We start from the raw sequence: 13,192 nt of genomic DNA, 5'->3' as shown, positions 1-13,192 counted from the left end.
GGGTTTTTCAATGCTTGATTCCAATATTTAGAAAGCAGGGCAGCTGTTCGCTAATATATAGTATAATGCCAATATCAAAAGAAACGTATAATTCTTCTTTCATGCAAAGTCTATCAATTTCAAAACATTCAATTTAATCTCATATACATGGTGGTAGTGAAAAGCTGTGTGTGGGGAAGACAAAGTGAAAATGGAAAGAAATGGAAATGGTTTCCATTTTTCATTTTTGATTTTAACAATACTACAACTGCTGCAGACATTTTTAGTTTATCAGCCTCATGAGTGCAGGTATTGGGACAGTGCCATTCATCTCAAAATGTCAAATAATCAGCCGCCTGATTGATCGGTCTATCATGAGAAAACATCACTGATATACAGTTTGCACAACATTTTCTGATTTGGAATATATTTCACAGCATCACAGTTCCCTCCACTTTATAACAGATTAGATATTCGCATCCACTGGTGTGTTTTGTGTCACAGGCTGAGATGGCCATCTCTATCTAAGAGGAAAAAGCTGCAGTGCCTGTTGAGATTACCTGACTATCTCACATCTTTCCTCCAGTGCAGAGCAATCCCGCACCAATATCACTTGCAGGAGGATCTCATTATGGGAATTCTACATGTAAACACACAACTAGGAAAATGTCTTGAGAGGAACCCAGAATGCACTGGGTTTTGTACGTGCATTTACACATTTTATGTTTGCAGTTGGCAGGAACATAAATTTAGAAAAATGTTTGTGTAAAGGCTTTTTTGTTCATCGATTAGAACCCTTGTGTTGCTTTATCTACTCTACCAGTCTGTTTATTGGTTTCTGCGTTTAGTTGTCTTCAAATTTCCTGTTGTCCTCACAGCACACCTGAAAATGTAATCTCTCCTATCTGTTCCTAATAAATCCTTAATATAGGTTAAATTGCTCTCTTGCCCTCATTCTCCGTACCACCACTCTCTTGCTTCCCTTTAACAAACAGACCATGCAAGTAATTTAGAGGAAAACCAATAACTAAGCACCATTAGAGGAGACTGTTGATGTAAATACCCAGCACACACAAGGGAAAAAATATAGATGTGATCAAAGAGGAGGCAGCGAAGAAAAATACTGTTATTTCAGACAAACTAAAAACATCAGAGGAAAAGAAAGCATCCCGTACAGTGCAGTTTGTTTTCACGTGTTCCCTCTGCAATATTGATTAGCAGCTCTTTAAAGAAAATGTTTTGTTAGGACAGGTTATTTCACTTATACACTGTGTCACAACCCGCAGTACCTGTTCACATAAAAGATTCACTTTTGTAACACGTACTTGAAGTGCAGGGCAAATAAAGTTGCCATAGTTACCGTGTGAAGGGCTGAGGCTGGTCGGCATGTTTGGTTGACTTTCCCGCGTGTCTAAAACAGAGGAAGTGTGATGTGATGTTCATCGTCAGGATGTAAGGAATGCTGTTAACCACAGCCGCACACAGTCTCTGTATAGTCCACATGTTCTCCACAGTCAAATGACTGAAACAGACCTGCAGAGGAGCACAAAAAAGAAAGAAAAGGCTGCGGTTATGAAAATTAAGACAATCCTCCGGTATCTTACATTCAGGAAAAATAATATTCAAGAGGTAAATAAATCATTATGCAGCCACTGTAATGCAAATAACTATAACATAAGTAGGGAGGCACAATATCTGAAATGCCAATATTTTCCAGCTAATTTTGGCTGACTACCAATACTGATGTATGCATATTTGTTTCACCTAATTGCAGGGAACATCAAGTCTGTCCTACAGAGAAATTAACATATTATTATACCTACTTTTCTCATGATGACCCACTTGCAGATGCAGACATAAAATATAATGCTTTTCAAAAATGTACATAAGAAAACTACTGCTGACAGGTCTTTTTTTGTTCCTGTTTCTTCTTGTTCTTCACAAATTCATCATAATTATCAGGATGATGGCTCTTAAGATGGGCAATTAAATTAGCAGTTTTGAAGGAAAGCAATTTGGCTCCTTCACACAACTGACGCTGTGCAGTCATGGTAAATAGCAACTTCGTTCTCCATTTCATCTTATCGGCCTGTCATATCTGCAGAAATGTTCATTTTGGGCCAGTACTGATTAGGGCTTAACGATTTGAAGAAAACATCTAATTGCAATTATTTTGACTGATATTGCAGTTGCGATATGATTTTCAATATTAGAGGGAATGATAATTTTTGCATCATTATTCTCATTTTAACTGAAAAACATATCAGAATGATCACGTTGTGTTTAAGTCGTTTATGTGCAGGCCAGAATATATCTGCAGCACAACAAGATTTAATTTAAAATGGTACTTTGACAAACATTTTGCCTTTCCCAAAAACTGCACCTCCTGGGACTTGAAAACCACAGGTCATATTGCAATTTCAATCAAATTTTAATTCAGCCCTTATACCGGTACTTAATTTTAAAGTCTTTATCAGCCAATAACAGTGATGTGCAGTCACCAACAGTCCTATAAAAGGGTACAAGACAAAAAATCCTACAGTAAGGACACAAATATAGCACACATGGGACATTCTACATTACATGTTATAGTGATGAAACACTGGTGAAACTGCAAACTTTTAAATATTGCATGAATCAAGTACTGCTGCTAGCTGCTGAGCCCTTAATAGTTTATGGTATCTGGTGCTCCCTGCCAATTAATGTACCCTGTTTGGCGTAAAGGTAACCTAAATTAAAATTCAGTATCAATTATCACGACAAAGCCAAACAACCACCCACACATGGGCCTTCACAAGTTAATTGTATATTACAATTTTAAAAATATTTTTATCCCTAATTTCCTTTAGCTGTGAAGCCTATCTGAGCTTATTTATACCAGACTGGTAGTATTTATTGTGCCCCTTTTCTCTTCAGCCGTTTTGACATGAAATAGCAGGGTAAACACAGGTGTTAGCAATGATATTAACTGAGGTTACATTCAGGTCAGACAGAGTCAGGGTGCTGCTATTGTGCATGTTGGCTCACTGGAAAGGCTCCACTGCTCTAAATAGAACATGGCCTTAATTAGTATCATTGGTAACAGCTGTACCTTGTTATTTCCTATCAATACATTATGCACATTTCACATAAATATAAGCAAGAGTGGCAAACCAATAATGCTGCATTGTCCTGTCTAAGTCTAAATCTTAGTCTGGGTCAAACTTTTCGGAAACGACTGCTTCACTTGATATTCAATTTAGAGGAAATGGCATCCGCATCAGCAGCGGTCGAGAGCCCGTGCTGCGTTTACTGCTGCTTGGGAATTTCTGATCTCTTTGACAGGTTGAAGGTAATCCCACAGGTAGGCCGACACGCAGAAGTGTTAGTTGTAGTAGTAGTATGTATTTTAGGTATTTTGTTTGAAATATGTTCTGTAAAGCATTTTGTAACTTCTTTGAAAGGAACTGTGTAAATTAATTTAATTATTGTTATTATTATTATTTACCCTAAACTGCAAGAAAAACAAATCTTTTTTCCATTCAGTTTCTGAATGTCTTTGGTATGCTTTTAAGTAATTTCGGTATTTCCAAAAGTACTTGAATGCATCACTCGTTGGTTGTTCTGTCCTTTTCCAGCAGATGGCGGTGAATTCAAAGTAATGTACGAGCCCACTGCGAGAGCAAGGGACGCTGAATCTCCATTCTGTCCTTAAGCTATAGGAGATTCAGTCATTGGCCTTAATTAGCAGCTAATTCATTAATTAGTAGTTTGATTATAACGCCTTATTTTGGTCTTTCAGTTATTTCGATTGTTATACAAAAAATAGTACATATTTTAAAACGTTAAGAAAAATGAATAGATATGTATGTGTAGGTATGTGTCAATAAATTTTGACCCTAGGGTGCAAAATTAAACACCGAACTTACCACGTATGAATTAGGCCCCTTGGTGTTATTTTACAAATTGATCGTGTAGCCTACAGACAAGTCTAACTTTCAGTTGATTCTGTTGCCTGGTTTAAATAAAAGGTCTGTTTTTTTTCTATAACTTTCATTTATACATATTTCAGCATTTTTTCCGGATCCTATTAAGTTGCGGTGCGTTGATCTAATAAAAAAGAGAAAAAAAAATGTAAAAACAAAATATCTTATTTAAAGTTTAATTTTAGATTATGTTACTATTTGCATAAAAAAATGATTTTAGCTTGATGGAGCCTCTGGGAAAAAATAGAAATCTGGACAAACTTTGCACTGGGGGCGGCGTTCCAGACAAGACAATATTAGAACAATCGCTTAGCAACCGCGGCCGTAAACGGACGTCGGGTGTCGCAAACGGCAAAGAGGCTGGTGTTGAAAAGAGTCGAAACAGAACCCATTGTGGTATTGGAGAGGAGTGATCTGCTGCCTGAGAGAAGAAGAAAAGAGGCAATTCCGTGACCACAAAGGGACCCACGAGACGCGGACAGATATGGACGTTAATGCACAACACGGACGCCGTTGCCTTTTGTGAGGAGGACCGCGTCGTCCGGTCGGAAAGAGCCGGTATATGAAGAGTTAAGACTCGACATCCCAACTGTTTATTTCAGCAGCTAGCAGGCTAGCTGGCTAGATACCTAGGAGCTAGAAAATGGGAAGCCCGTGTTGAGTTTGCATGATAGAGATCTCCGTCGAGCTTTGAAGAAGCTGTTTTCGGTTTAGACACAGTCGGAGGTGATTTTAAGTATCCGTCGCCCGCCTCGTAAGTAGCCGCAACTTTGAAGAATGATATGAACTGAGCGCTAAGCAATTCACTACTACAGACCCGGAGAGAGGAAAAGTCATACAGGTTTGTTTCACAGTTTGTTCTTCCTCTTTGCAGCCTGTGCTCACACGGAACTAAAGTCAGTCTGCACAATGTGAATGTAAGGAGTCGCTTATACTCTTATTTATTGCGTCCTCGACATGTTTGGGTGGATAAAAAAAAGGATTTAAAGAAAACATAGCAGTTTTCTCTAACCTAAGAGGATGCTTGAGACTTGAAGCGTCACTGTTGATAGCCCAGAAATGATTAAAAGGCTCGATAAAAGTCTATTTTGACACAAACTCCCTTATCTGATGCCCACAGCCTGCTGAACGGTAACAGAGAGTTTCTTATTGCTGTTGTCATGTTAGTTCCAACACAGCTATCTCTGGCATCATTATGACAGATGTCTTATCTGTAAGGTAGTTATTTCTTTCATTGGAGAACATTTGTCATGTCACAGGTACCTAAACGCAACCTAATGTCCACTGGGAAAAAAACTGAAGTCACAAAACTGCAGTGCAATGTAGTGTTATTATGCATAATATCCTGTACAGCAAGGCAGATGTGGATAATATCATATATTGTGTTGCAACAATTAATTGTTTATGAATCAATTGCTGGATTAATCGCCAACCAATCTGAAAATCAATTAATTGGATTGAAGAAAAAAAGTCAGAATTCTCTGATTCCACTTTCTGAAATGTGTTCTGGTTTCTTAACTGCTGTATAACAGTGAATATTTTTGAGCTGGGGGTAAAACAAAACGCAGCATGTTATAGACCAAACAATTAATTCATGAATAAAGAAAATAATCAATGATGAAAAATAATCGTTAGTTGCAGCCCTAGTTTGTTACAGCACAACTATTTATGGCATCTCAAAATGACCATCACCCTATCTTTTCGGTAATTATTTCAGGTACCTAAACACAACTTATTGTCATCTACAAAATAATATACTCCACAAAACTGCAGCGTAATGGCATCTCATCATGGATCATCTCTTGTACAGCCAGACAGATGTGGATATTAAATTACTATTTTATATTTTGATAATCAGTGAACTGGTTTGAGTAATTCTTTAAGAAAAAAGTAAAAATTCTCTGATTCTACCCTCATAAATCTTAATATATCTGTTTTTTTCGGTCCTCTATGACAGTAAACTAAATATATTTGGGTTGCAAGCAAAATAAGACATACGAGGATGTAATTTTGGGATTTGGGAAAGACCGATCGACATTTTTCACCACTTTCTTACATTTTATAGACCAGCTGATTGATTGATCAAGATGATATCAGATCTCAATCTCAAAAGTGCCCGTATTTTTTCGGTAGTTATTTCTCTCATGAGGGACCAAGAGTCATGTCTCAGGTGCCGAAACACATGTCGACTACAAAATAATAAAATTCACACAGGGCGTCTTCATGCCAGTCTCCTGCACAGCCGGCCATATTTGGGTAATTTGACCGGCAAAAATGTCTGTCCCTGTAGCCCAGAAACATATATTCCTTTAGCTATTTGTATGCAGAACATATTCACATTTAGCAGACTTTTATTTGCTTGAGGCAGCATTTAAAGGGTTTCATGTTTTTTGCAGTTCTTCCCATTCATGACTCCTCAAAACAATGCACCTCCTCAACAGGTCTCCACTTCTTGGCCAACGTGATTTGGATTGATTTGCTATGTATTCGTCTTCCTTGTTGGCGCGAGGAAGCAGCAGGTTGAGCCATTTGCCCATCACACAGAGAGAAGAGAGGCTCAGGCTCTGAGAATGAAAGCGTAATTTGCTATAATAGCTAAATTGACTTGACCATGAGATTTCTGCGATTGTACGCTCTGTGCAAACTTCTGCCCTTGATTTCTTCAAGGGAAAAAAAGATTACCACAACAGTTATACTGTTTGGTCCTGAAAAGGCTTATAATAAGTCTTAAGGAATTTCTCTTTACAGTCTAATGAATAGAACAGGCAGCTTGGAATTAATTTTTCCATATCAGGAGACTAATTGTGGAGCCTTTCTGCAAGGTTAGTCGACAAGGGAACAATGAAAATAGACCGATACACTTAAGACGTTCTGCTGGTGGTTGATTTGAATGTTTCTCAGCGCTCAGCAGGGTAAAGTCTTGTAATTGTAGTCTAAAAGCTCCCACAGGAGCAGTATATTTTTGTTTTTGACCTCCAAATTCAACAAATCATACTCGGATAAAAGCAACTTCGACAACAGATGGGAGCTACATCAGGAATGACCTTAGATTAGATAATAAACGGACCTGACAAATAGTAGATGTCTGTCAGGTAATCAATTTTATTCCACCCCCACTCCAAACACATTTCCCATTAGATTGTTTTGATAGCTTGTTTTAATCAGTTTGAGTGTAGCTTCACTTAGATGACACATTTGTTTTTGCAGTAACATTAACATGAGATTTAAATGCATGACAACTTTTCAAACTTCCACAGAGTGATGATACTAGCTTGTGAAAGTATGCAGCTGTTTAAATTAGACAAAACAAATGTGTTATCAGTGGAAGAAGTCTTCCCAGTTCGAGTGCGTCCTTCCGAACAGCTGCAGCAGTTTGGCGCAAAGCAGATACCATTGATATTCTCATTAAAACCTCTTGGATTTGGTTTGGGCCAGAGATGAATGGACTAATGTTCATGTGGGGATGCTGCTAATTGGTGCTTATATTCTGAGGACTCAATTTTCCATTAGGCACGCGAATGTTACTGTCATTTGTATCTATCCATCATCGTCTACGTGTTTGCTGTACTGAAGCAATCCGGCTGTGGCTGAATGTTTTTGTGATCAAACATTATTGACTCCCTCAGTCGATAACCTTGGCAACAGTAGTTCCTCTCTCCAGCTAGAGCCGCACATTGCAATGGAAAGGGGGGGGGGGGGGCTTTTTCCGAGCTTTGAGCAGGGCTTGGTGGTAATGCCCGCGGTCTCCGGAGGTAGACACGTTCATGTGTGTGTGTTTGTGTGCATCCATTCAGAGATGGAGAAGTGCTGCTCTGTATTCAAGTGATCTCTTTCCGTTCATTTCCATCACAAGAGCAATAACTCAAAAGTTTCTCTCACCTTGCTGTCCATCATCGCTTATATCTTTCCTCGCTATATTTTTATTCCAGCTCCTCCACTCTATTCCAATCCTTTTCACCACATCCTCTTTGCACTCTCTTTTGCATTTCCAGTGGAATTAATCAAGCATGTTCATGTGTGGCTTGACTTCATTATATCATAATGAAGTTTAGCCTCAGGTGCAGTGAAGGAAATGGTAGCCTTGCCCTCGTACGTCATTATCTGAAACCAGTTTTCACACAATGAGCTGTGGAAAAGATTATTCCAGAAGGAAATTTCCTTTTCAACTTTCTTATCTGGGTTATTCTGTCAAAATCTAAGTTTAATAAAAGTTGAAATATTAGGACATTACGATGTCATCTTCGTCTGTCTCGACCTTTGTCATTCTGTTTTAAGCCAACATGGGGCCTATTGCTTCATCTTGCGCCTTTTCTGTCCCAGTAATGAGCCATTTTGCGGCTCTTAACATCTGCCAAACTTGGAACATTTTGAATGCGAGACTCATCTCCCATGCATGAGGAGTCAGGCATCCTTTGATTTGCCCTCTTTTCTTTGCCTCTCTTTCGAAGCGCTCACCGCAGTACTTTGTAGACGGGAGTACGCTGAAAAACTTTCTTACCCCAGTTTTGGCAGCGGCTGTGTATGATGAGAGGTAATTTGGTGCTTATTCTAAACAGGGTTTTCCTCTCGGTATTGTGCATCCCTCCTTCTCTTCTCGCAGTGTGCAGAGCGAGGCAGAGGCACCATGGGGGAGGAAAGGAGGAGAGGAGAGGAGGGGGGGCTAATTTAAAACACAAGTTTTCTGCGGGCACAGTGAGGTTTGTCCTAAAGAAAACACTGCTTTAAATTTCACTGCCCTTCTATTCCAGTGGGTAACATCTGTCAGAACACAAAGCATCTGGCTGTAATTTAGAGCTCTAAGTGAACTTTACCCTTGTCAAAAACCTGAGTAGGCAACCTTGGCATACAGCGCTGCACAGTCTACCTTCCTCTTTTAAATAACTCTCAGCCATGGGGTGGCATACAGCAATAGACAGCGAGGGAGTTAAATAAATGTTTTTGCAGGTGTAAAATTCACAAGACGCAGTCTAGTGGGGCAATTACCTGGGAAAATATCCCCATCTTAAATGACCATGCCATCCTTCCAATAAAGCTGAATGTTTTGGTCTCATTCACACTATTACTCCATGTGTAGCAGCGGCAGCAGCAGCAGGCTATAAAAACTCTAATCTAGTAGCATTTCAATTCTTGTACTCTCTTGCTTTGTGCTAAACAAAAGTAGAGGATCAAGGATAAGCCATGGGTGGTGCATTTGTATGTTTCAGCGGTGACATTTTTAAGCATTTTAACACTGTGGTTGTTAAAATTCAGAGAATGAAAATGCTATGTGTATCTTATCACGGTGCCCTATTAATTAGTATGGTCATTGGCGTAATCCAGGTAAAACGCCATAGGTAATCGAGGCCTAACACTTTCTCTAGAGAGGAGGAACAAGCTATGCATCCTCCCCGTGTTAGCCACCACCTTGTGCATCTCATTACTCTGTCGTGTCCAGGCCTTGTTCGGGGGCTTGTTCGAGCTTGTCGTTTCCTCCTCAGGGTGAAGGGGTGATCATCTCCTCCTCGACCTGACTGAGGTGGTGTTTTGTCATCTCAGAGCCCTTTGCTTGATCCCGGTTAAATCTCATATCTGCTCCCAAGATCTTGCAGCCACGTCTGTGCCGTGACCGTCTGTGTCAAATGCTAAATGGCACTTGAATCAGGATCTTACAGCAACGGGATATTCAGTTTTTCCCTCAAGCAATCAGCTTCTTCTCAGTCCCTGTAGTAGAAGGCACACATCCTTTTGACTCCTATTGAAATTTTGTTTCTTTATTTCCCATCTCCCAATCCATCATCCTTTCCCAATTTAATATGAATATCTTGTAGAATTTGAATGATTTCTTTTCAGACGGTATTAGATTATTGTGTTCTTTTTAGCTCAGTTTGAATGGGTGCGGCTGAGTGGTTATTTGGTTATTGTTCATTTATCACACTGGAGGCATTTTGTTGAAGTCAGCTCAATGTGTAGACCTAGAGTTTCTTTATTTACGGTGCCCATTGAAACGCTGTTTCAGAAAAAAATGCATGAAGAATTATCTCATTGTGCAATTTTGCCTCTGAGATATCACAGGTTAATGTGGGCATAAAGCGGTGCATTCATAGTGTCCTCTAAATGAGTCATTCGTAAAGCCCGTTTTCATTGTGCTTCATTACAGTGATGGAATAAACTAATAGATTATGTCCCGTGTCTTGGGAAACTGTGACACAAGATTTACAGTAGCTATTTGGTTTAGTTTAATGAGTTTAAAACATGATGTAAAGTAAGTTTGTCACTCTCATTATCTCGGTCGTATTTGTGGTACATTGCTTGCAGTTGAGTCACATTGCTTGAGTCTTAGATTTGTGGTAAGAATAGAAAAAAAAAACGCATGAATCATATTTTCTTTTCCCCTAAAAAAAAAAAAAAATACGGTCATGTAGTGCAGCTGTCTGTTTGGATATGGTCTATTTTTACATTTTAGTGATGTTGGCCCGATCTGCTCGAGGTATTTTCAGACAGAGGTGTGAGGTAAGAACTGGTGTATTCAGTTTCTTATCTGCCACTCCACAGCCGCACAAGTCTCCCAACCGCTGCTCTGCTCTCTTGGCTGCCTCCGAGCCCCCGTGTCTCTCCCAGATCTCAGCCACTTCGATCTGAAAGCAAAACGCAAGGAACCCATCGACATGCACACTAATCACACTAGTGTGCCTGCTCGTTAGCCATGCCCTCTCAAGTCGGCTGTCCTAATAGGCATGTCCTAATGAGCTCTAATTGAGGATGGCTAATTTGCATGGCCTGAGTCATTGTCTTTTGTAAAGCGACTTATAAGACTTACAAGACTCATTGCTAAAAAGCTGATTGGGGGGTCTGACATGTCTTCATCATGGGTAAACTATGGGGGGGGGGGGCACATGAGAGCTTTAGTCTGGTGCTACAAGCCCAGATTGTTGTCTCTTTCTTTCACACCTTAGTTCTTACCCTTTCCTCCCCTGCTGACGTCGATATGCCTAATGGAGGCATTCACAGATTCTTTTTCCCCCTCAACCACAGACGTTATTTTAGTGACACCAGCCATTTTCAAAGAAACAACTTCAAAGCATGATTAAAACGAAGCAGGGCAACTCTGATCAAAGGTTAAACTACGCACAGCGTGACTCTCTTCACAATGCAGTGAGATTCCTCCATTTGAAGCGAGAGGAAGAAAAAAAAATCGAGGTTTCTGAGCTCTGTGTAACTGTTGAGGTATGCAGACGGCGTGTTATTTTGCTGTGCATCGAAGGAAAAGTGATGGATACTTCTGTAGCTGTGGAGGGAGGTCCTCTGAGGAATCATCCACAGAGTGCAGCACATTTTATTTATACTAGAAGAGGATGTTGTACATTTCCTCTTAATTTGATCACTGACACTTTATTCTCCCCTTTTCCATACTTTTATTTATCTTTCTTATATTGGGGGAGTATACAAGAAATGATTTCCCAAAGAGGGAAAAAAGCTCAAACAGGCACAGGCAGGCTTATTGCGTTGGCTGTGGGCCATCTCATCTCTGCTCAAAAAGTAATGAAATCTCTCAAATGACCCGAGCAATTCAAATTTGTGAGACACTTTCATATGCCAGAGTGAGTGCTTCTTTGTTTTATAGGAGGTATCACATGTTAGGACTCAGGTGTTCAGGTTGCCGGCCCAACAGAAGGAAAATTAAACACTTTTCACTTGTTATCCACAACCAAAAGGGCCAATTTCGGTGTTATGAAATGTGGCTTTTTATTTGCCCTGATGTAATGAGTTCTCCTCCCTTTCTTTCTTGATTTCAGGGCTGCTGCTGCTGGCTCGAAGTTGCTCACAAACACCAAGAAGGGAGAACATGACTCACTGGCCTCTGCCAGAGACTGGCACGGGGCAGCTGTGCCAACCTCGCCCCTGCCTGCCGCTTTAGAAGCTCCCCTGGTACATCATGACGGAGAGGCATTGAGGTTAGCTCCCTGACAATCATCTCAATACCTCTCCTATCCCTCAAGAACCCCCCGCCCCTGCCCCTGCCCCGTCCCCATCATGCTGCGCTTCCTGCCTCTCAAACTTGGCCGCCTGTACCGCTGTCTGAAGCTGTTGCTGGTGGTGGGATTGTTTGTCATCTTGTTGATGAACACCCACAACCTGTTCGCCTCCTTCCAGAAGAATGAGCTCACCGACAGACGCTTCATCAACCTCAACAAGTGTCCCGCCTGCTTTGGCACCAGCTGGTGCCGCAAATTCATGAACGGCCAAGTTTCTTTCGAGACCTGGGGTCGCCTACGATTCCTAGATGTTTTCAATGTCAAGAATGTTTACTTTGCCCAGTACGGGGAGCCCAGGGAGGGCACCCGTCGTGTGGTGCTCAAACGGCTTGGCTCCAACCAGGAGCTGGCCGAGATTGACCAGAAAATCTGCAAGAGGGCCACGGGCAGGCCGCGCTGCGACCTCATCCAGGCCATGTACAAGACTGAGTTCGCCCGGATCAACGGCGACGTTCGTCTGCTCACTCCAGAGGTGGTGGAGGGTTGGTCGGACTTGGTGCACTGCCCCTCTCAGAGGCTGCTGGACCGCGTGGTCCGCAGGTATGCTGAGACCAAAGACTCAGGCAGCTTCCTGCTAAAGAACCTCAAGGACACAGAGAGAATGCAGCTACTCATGACCTTGGCGTTCAACCCAGAACCACTCGTATTACAGGTACCATGTCTGTTTGAATTTTTTTCCTATGTTGTGTGTTTTCTTGGCAGGAGCTTTTTATATCAGTTTTAGTGTGGTACCATTTGAGGCTTAAACCCTCTTGACCCTATAGCACACTGGAGTGCCCATTCTGTTTTGTACTATAGCACCCGAGAACACCCACTTTTTTAAAACAACATTCACAGTGTATTAACACCCAGAAATTTAAGTTGACATCAAGTTGGGGGGTTGCTCACTTGCCAGGGGCAAGTAATTTGCCCTGTCAGGCTAGAAAATCCAGCAACTTACTTGCCTGTCCGGACAAGTGGTGAATTATTGAAATGAATTGTTAAACTATTTTCATAAGTAATTTTTCATGCAAAATGACAGAAACTGCTGTTTTCAGCCATTTTCTGCTTGTCTTCTATTATTATATTAAATTAAATATTGTTGTTTTTTTGACTGACAAAACAAGACATTTAAAGACATCACCTTGGACTTGAAAAAGTGGGATGGACATTGACTATTTTCTGACCTTTTATAGATGGTGCAGCCCTGGATTAAACATACACAGTCAGCTTTAGTCGTTGTTATTTGATAACCGC

At 40.8% G+C, this 13,192-nt stretch overlaps 1 protein-coding gene and 1 pseudogene across 1 annotated transcript in view; one reads left to right on the top strand and one right to left on the bottom strand.

Annotated features, from left to right (window-relative positions):
* The window catches only part of LOC146307615 (sodium/hydrogen exchanger 9-like), a 103,461-nt pseudogene extending 91,590 nt beyond the window's left edge, over positions 1–11,871 (bottom strand).
* The window catches only part of dipk2ab (divergent protein kinase domain 2Ab), a 36,953-nt gene continuing 28,073 nt past the window's right edge, over positions 4,313–13,192 (top strand). The window contains exons 1-2 of the mRNA XM_084747409.1: positions 4,313–4,785; positions 11,717–12,608. Coding sequence (XP_084603535.1) covers positions 11,955–12,608 — 654 coding nt within the window. The 5' untranslated portion in view covers positions 4,313–4,785; positions 11,717–11,954. The remainder of the gene's footprint in view (positions 4,786–11,716; positions 12,609–13,192) is intronic.

The sequence above is a fragment of the Lutjanus erythropterus genome, chromosome 21, assembly GCF_056507025.1.
Source record: "Lutjanus erythropterus isolate fLutEry1 chromosome 21, fLutEry1.hap2, whole genome shotgun sequence".
Lineage (NCBI taxonomy): Eukaryota > Metazoa > Chordata > Actinopteri > Lutjaniformes > Lutjanidae > Lutjanus > Lutjanus erythropterus.
Note: the sequence above shows the minus strand (reverse complement) of the source record. Positions and strands in the feature narration are given on the sequence as shown.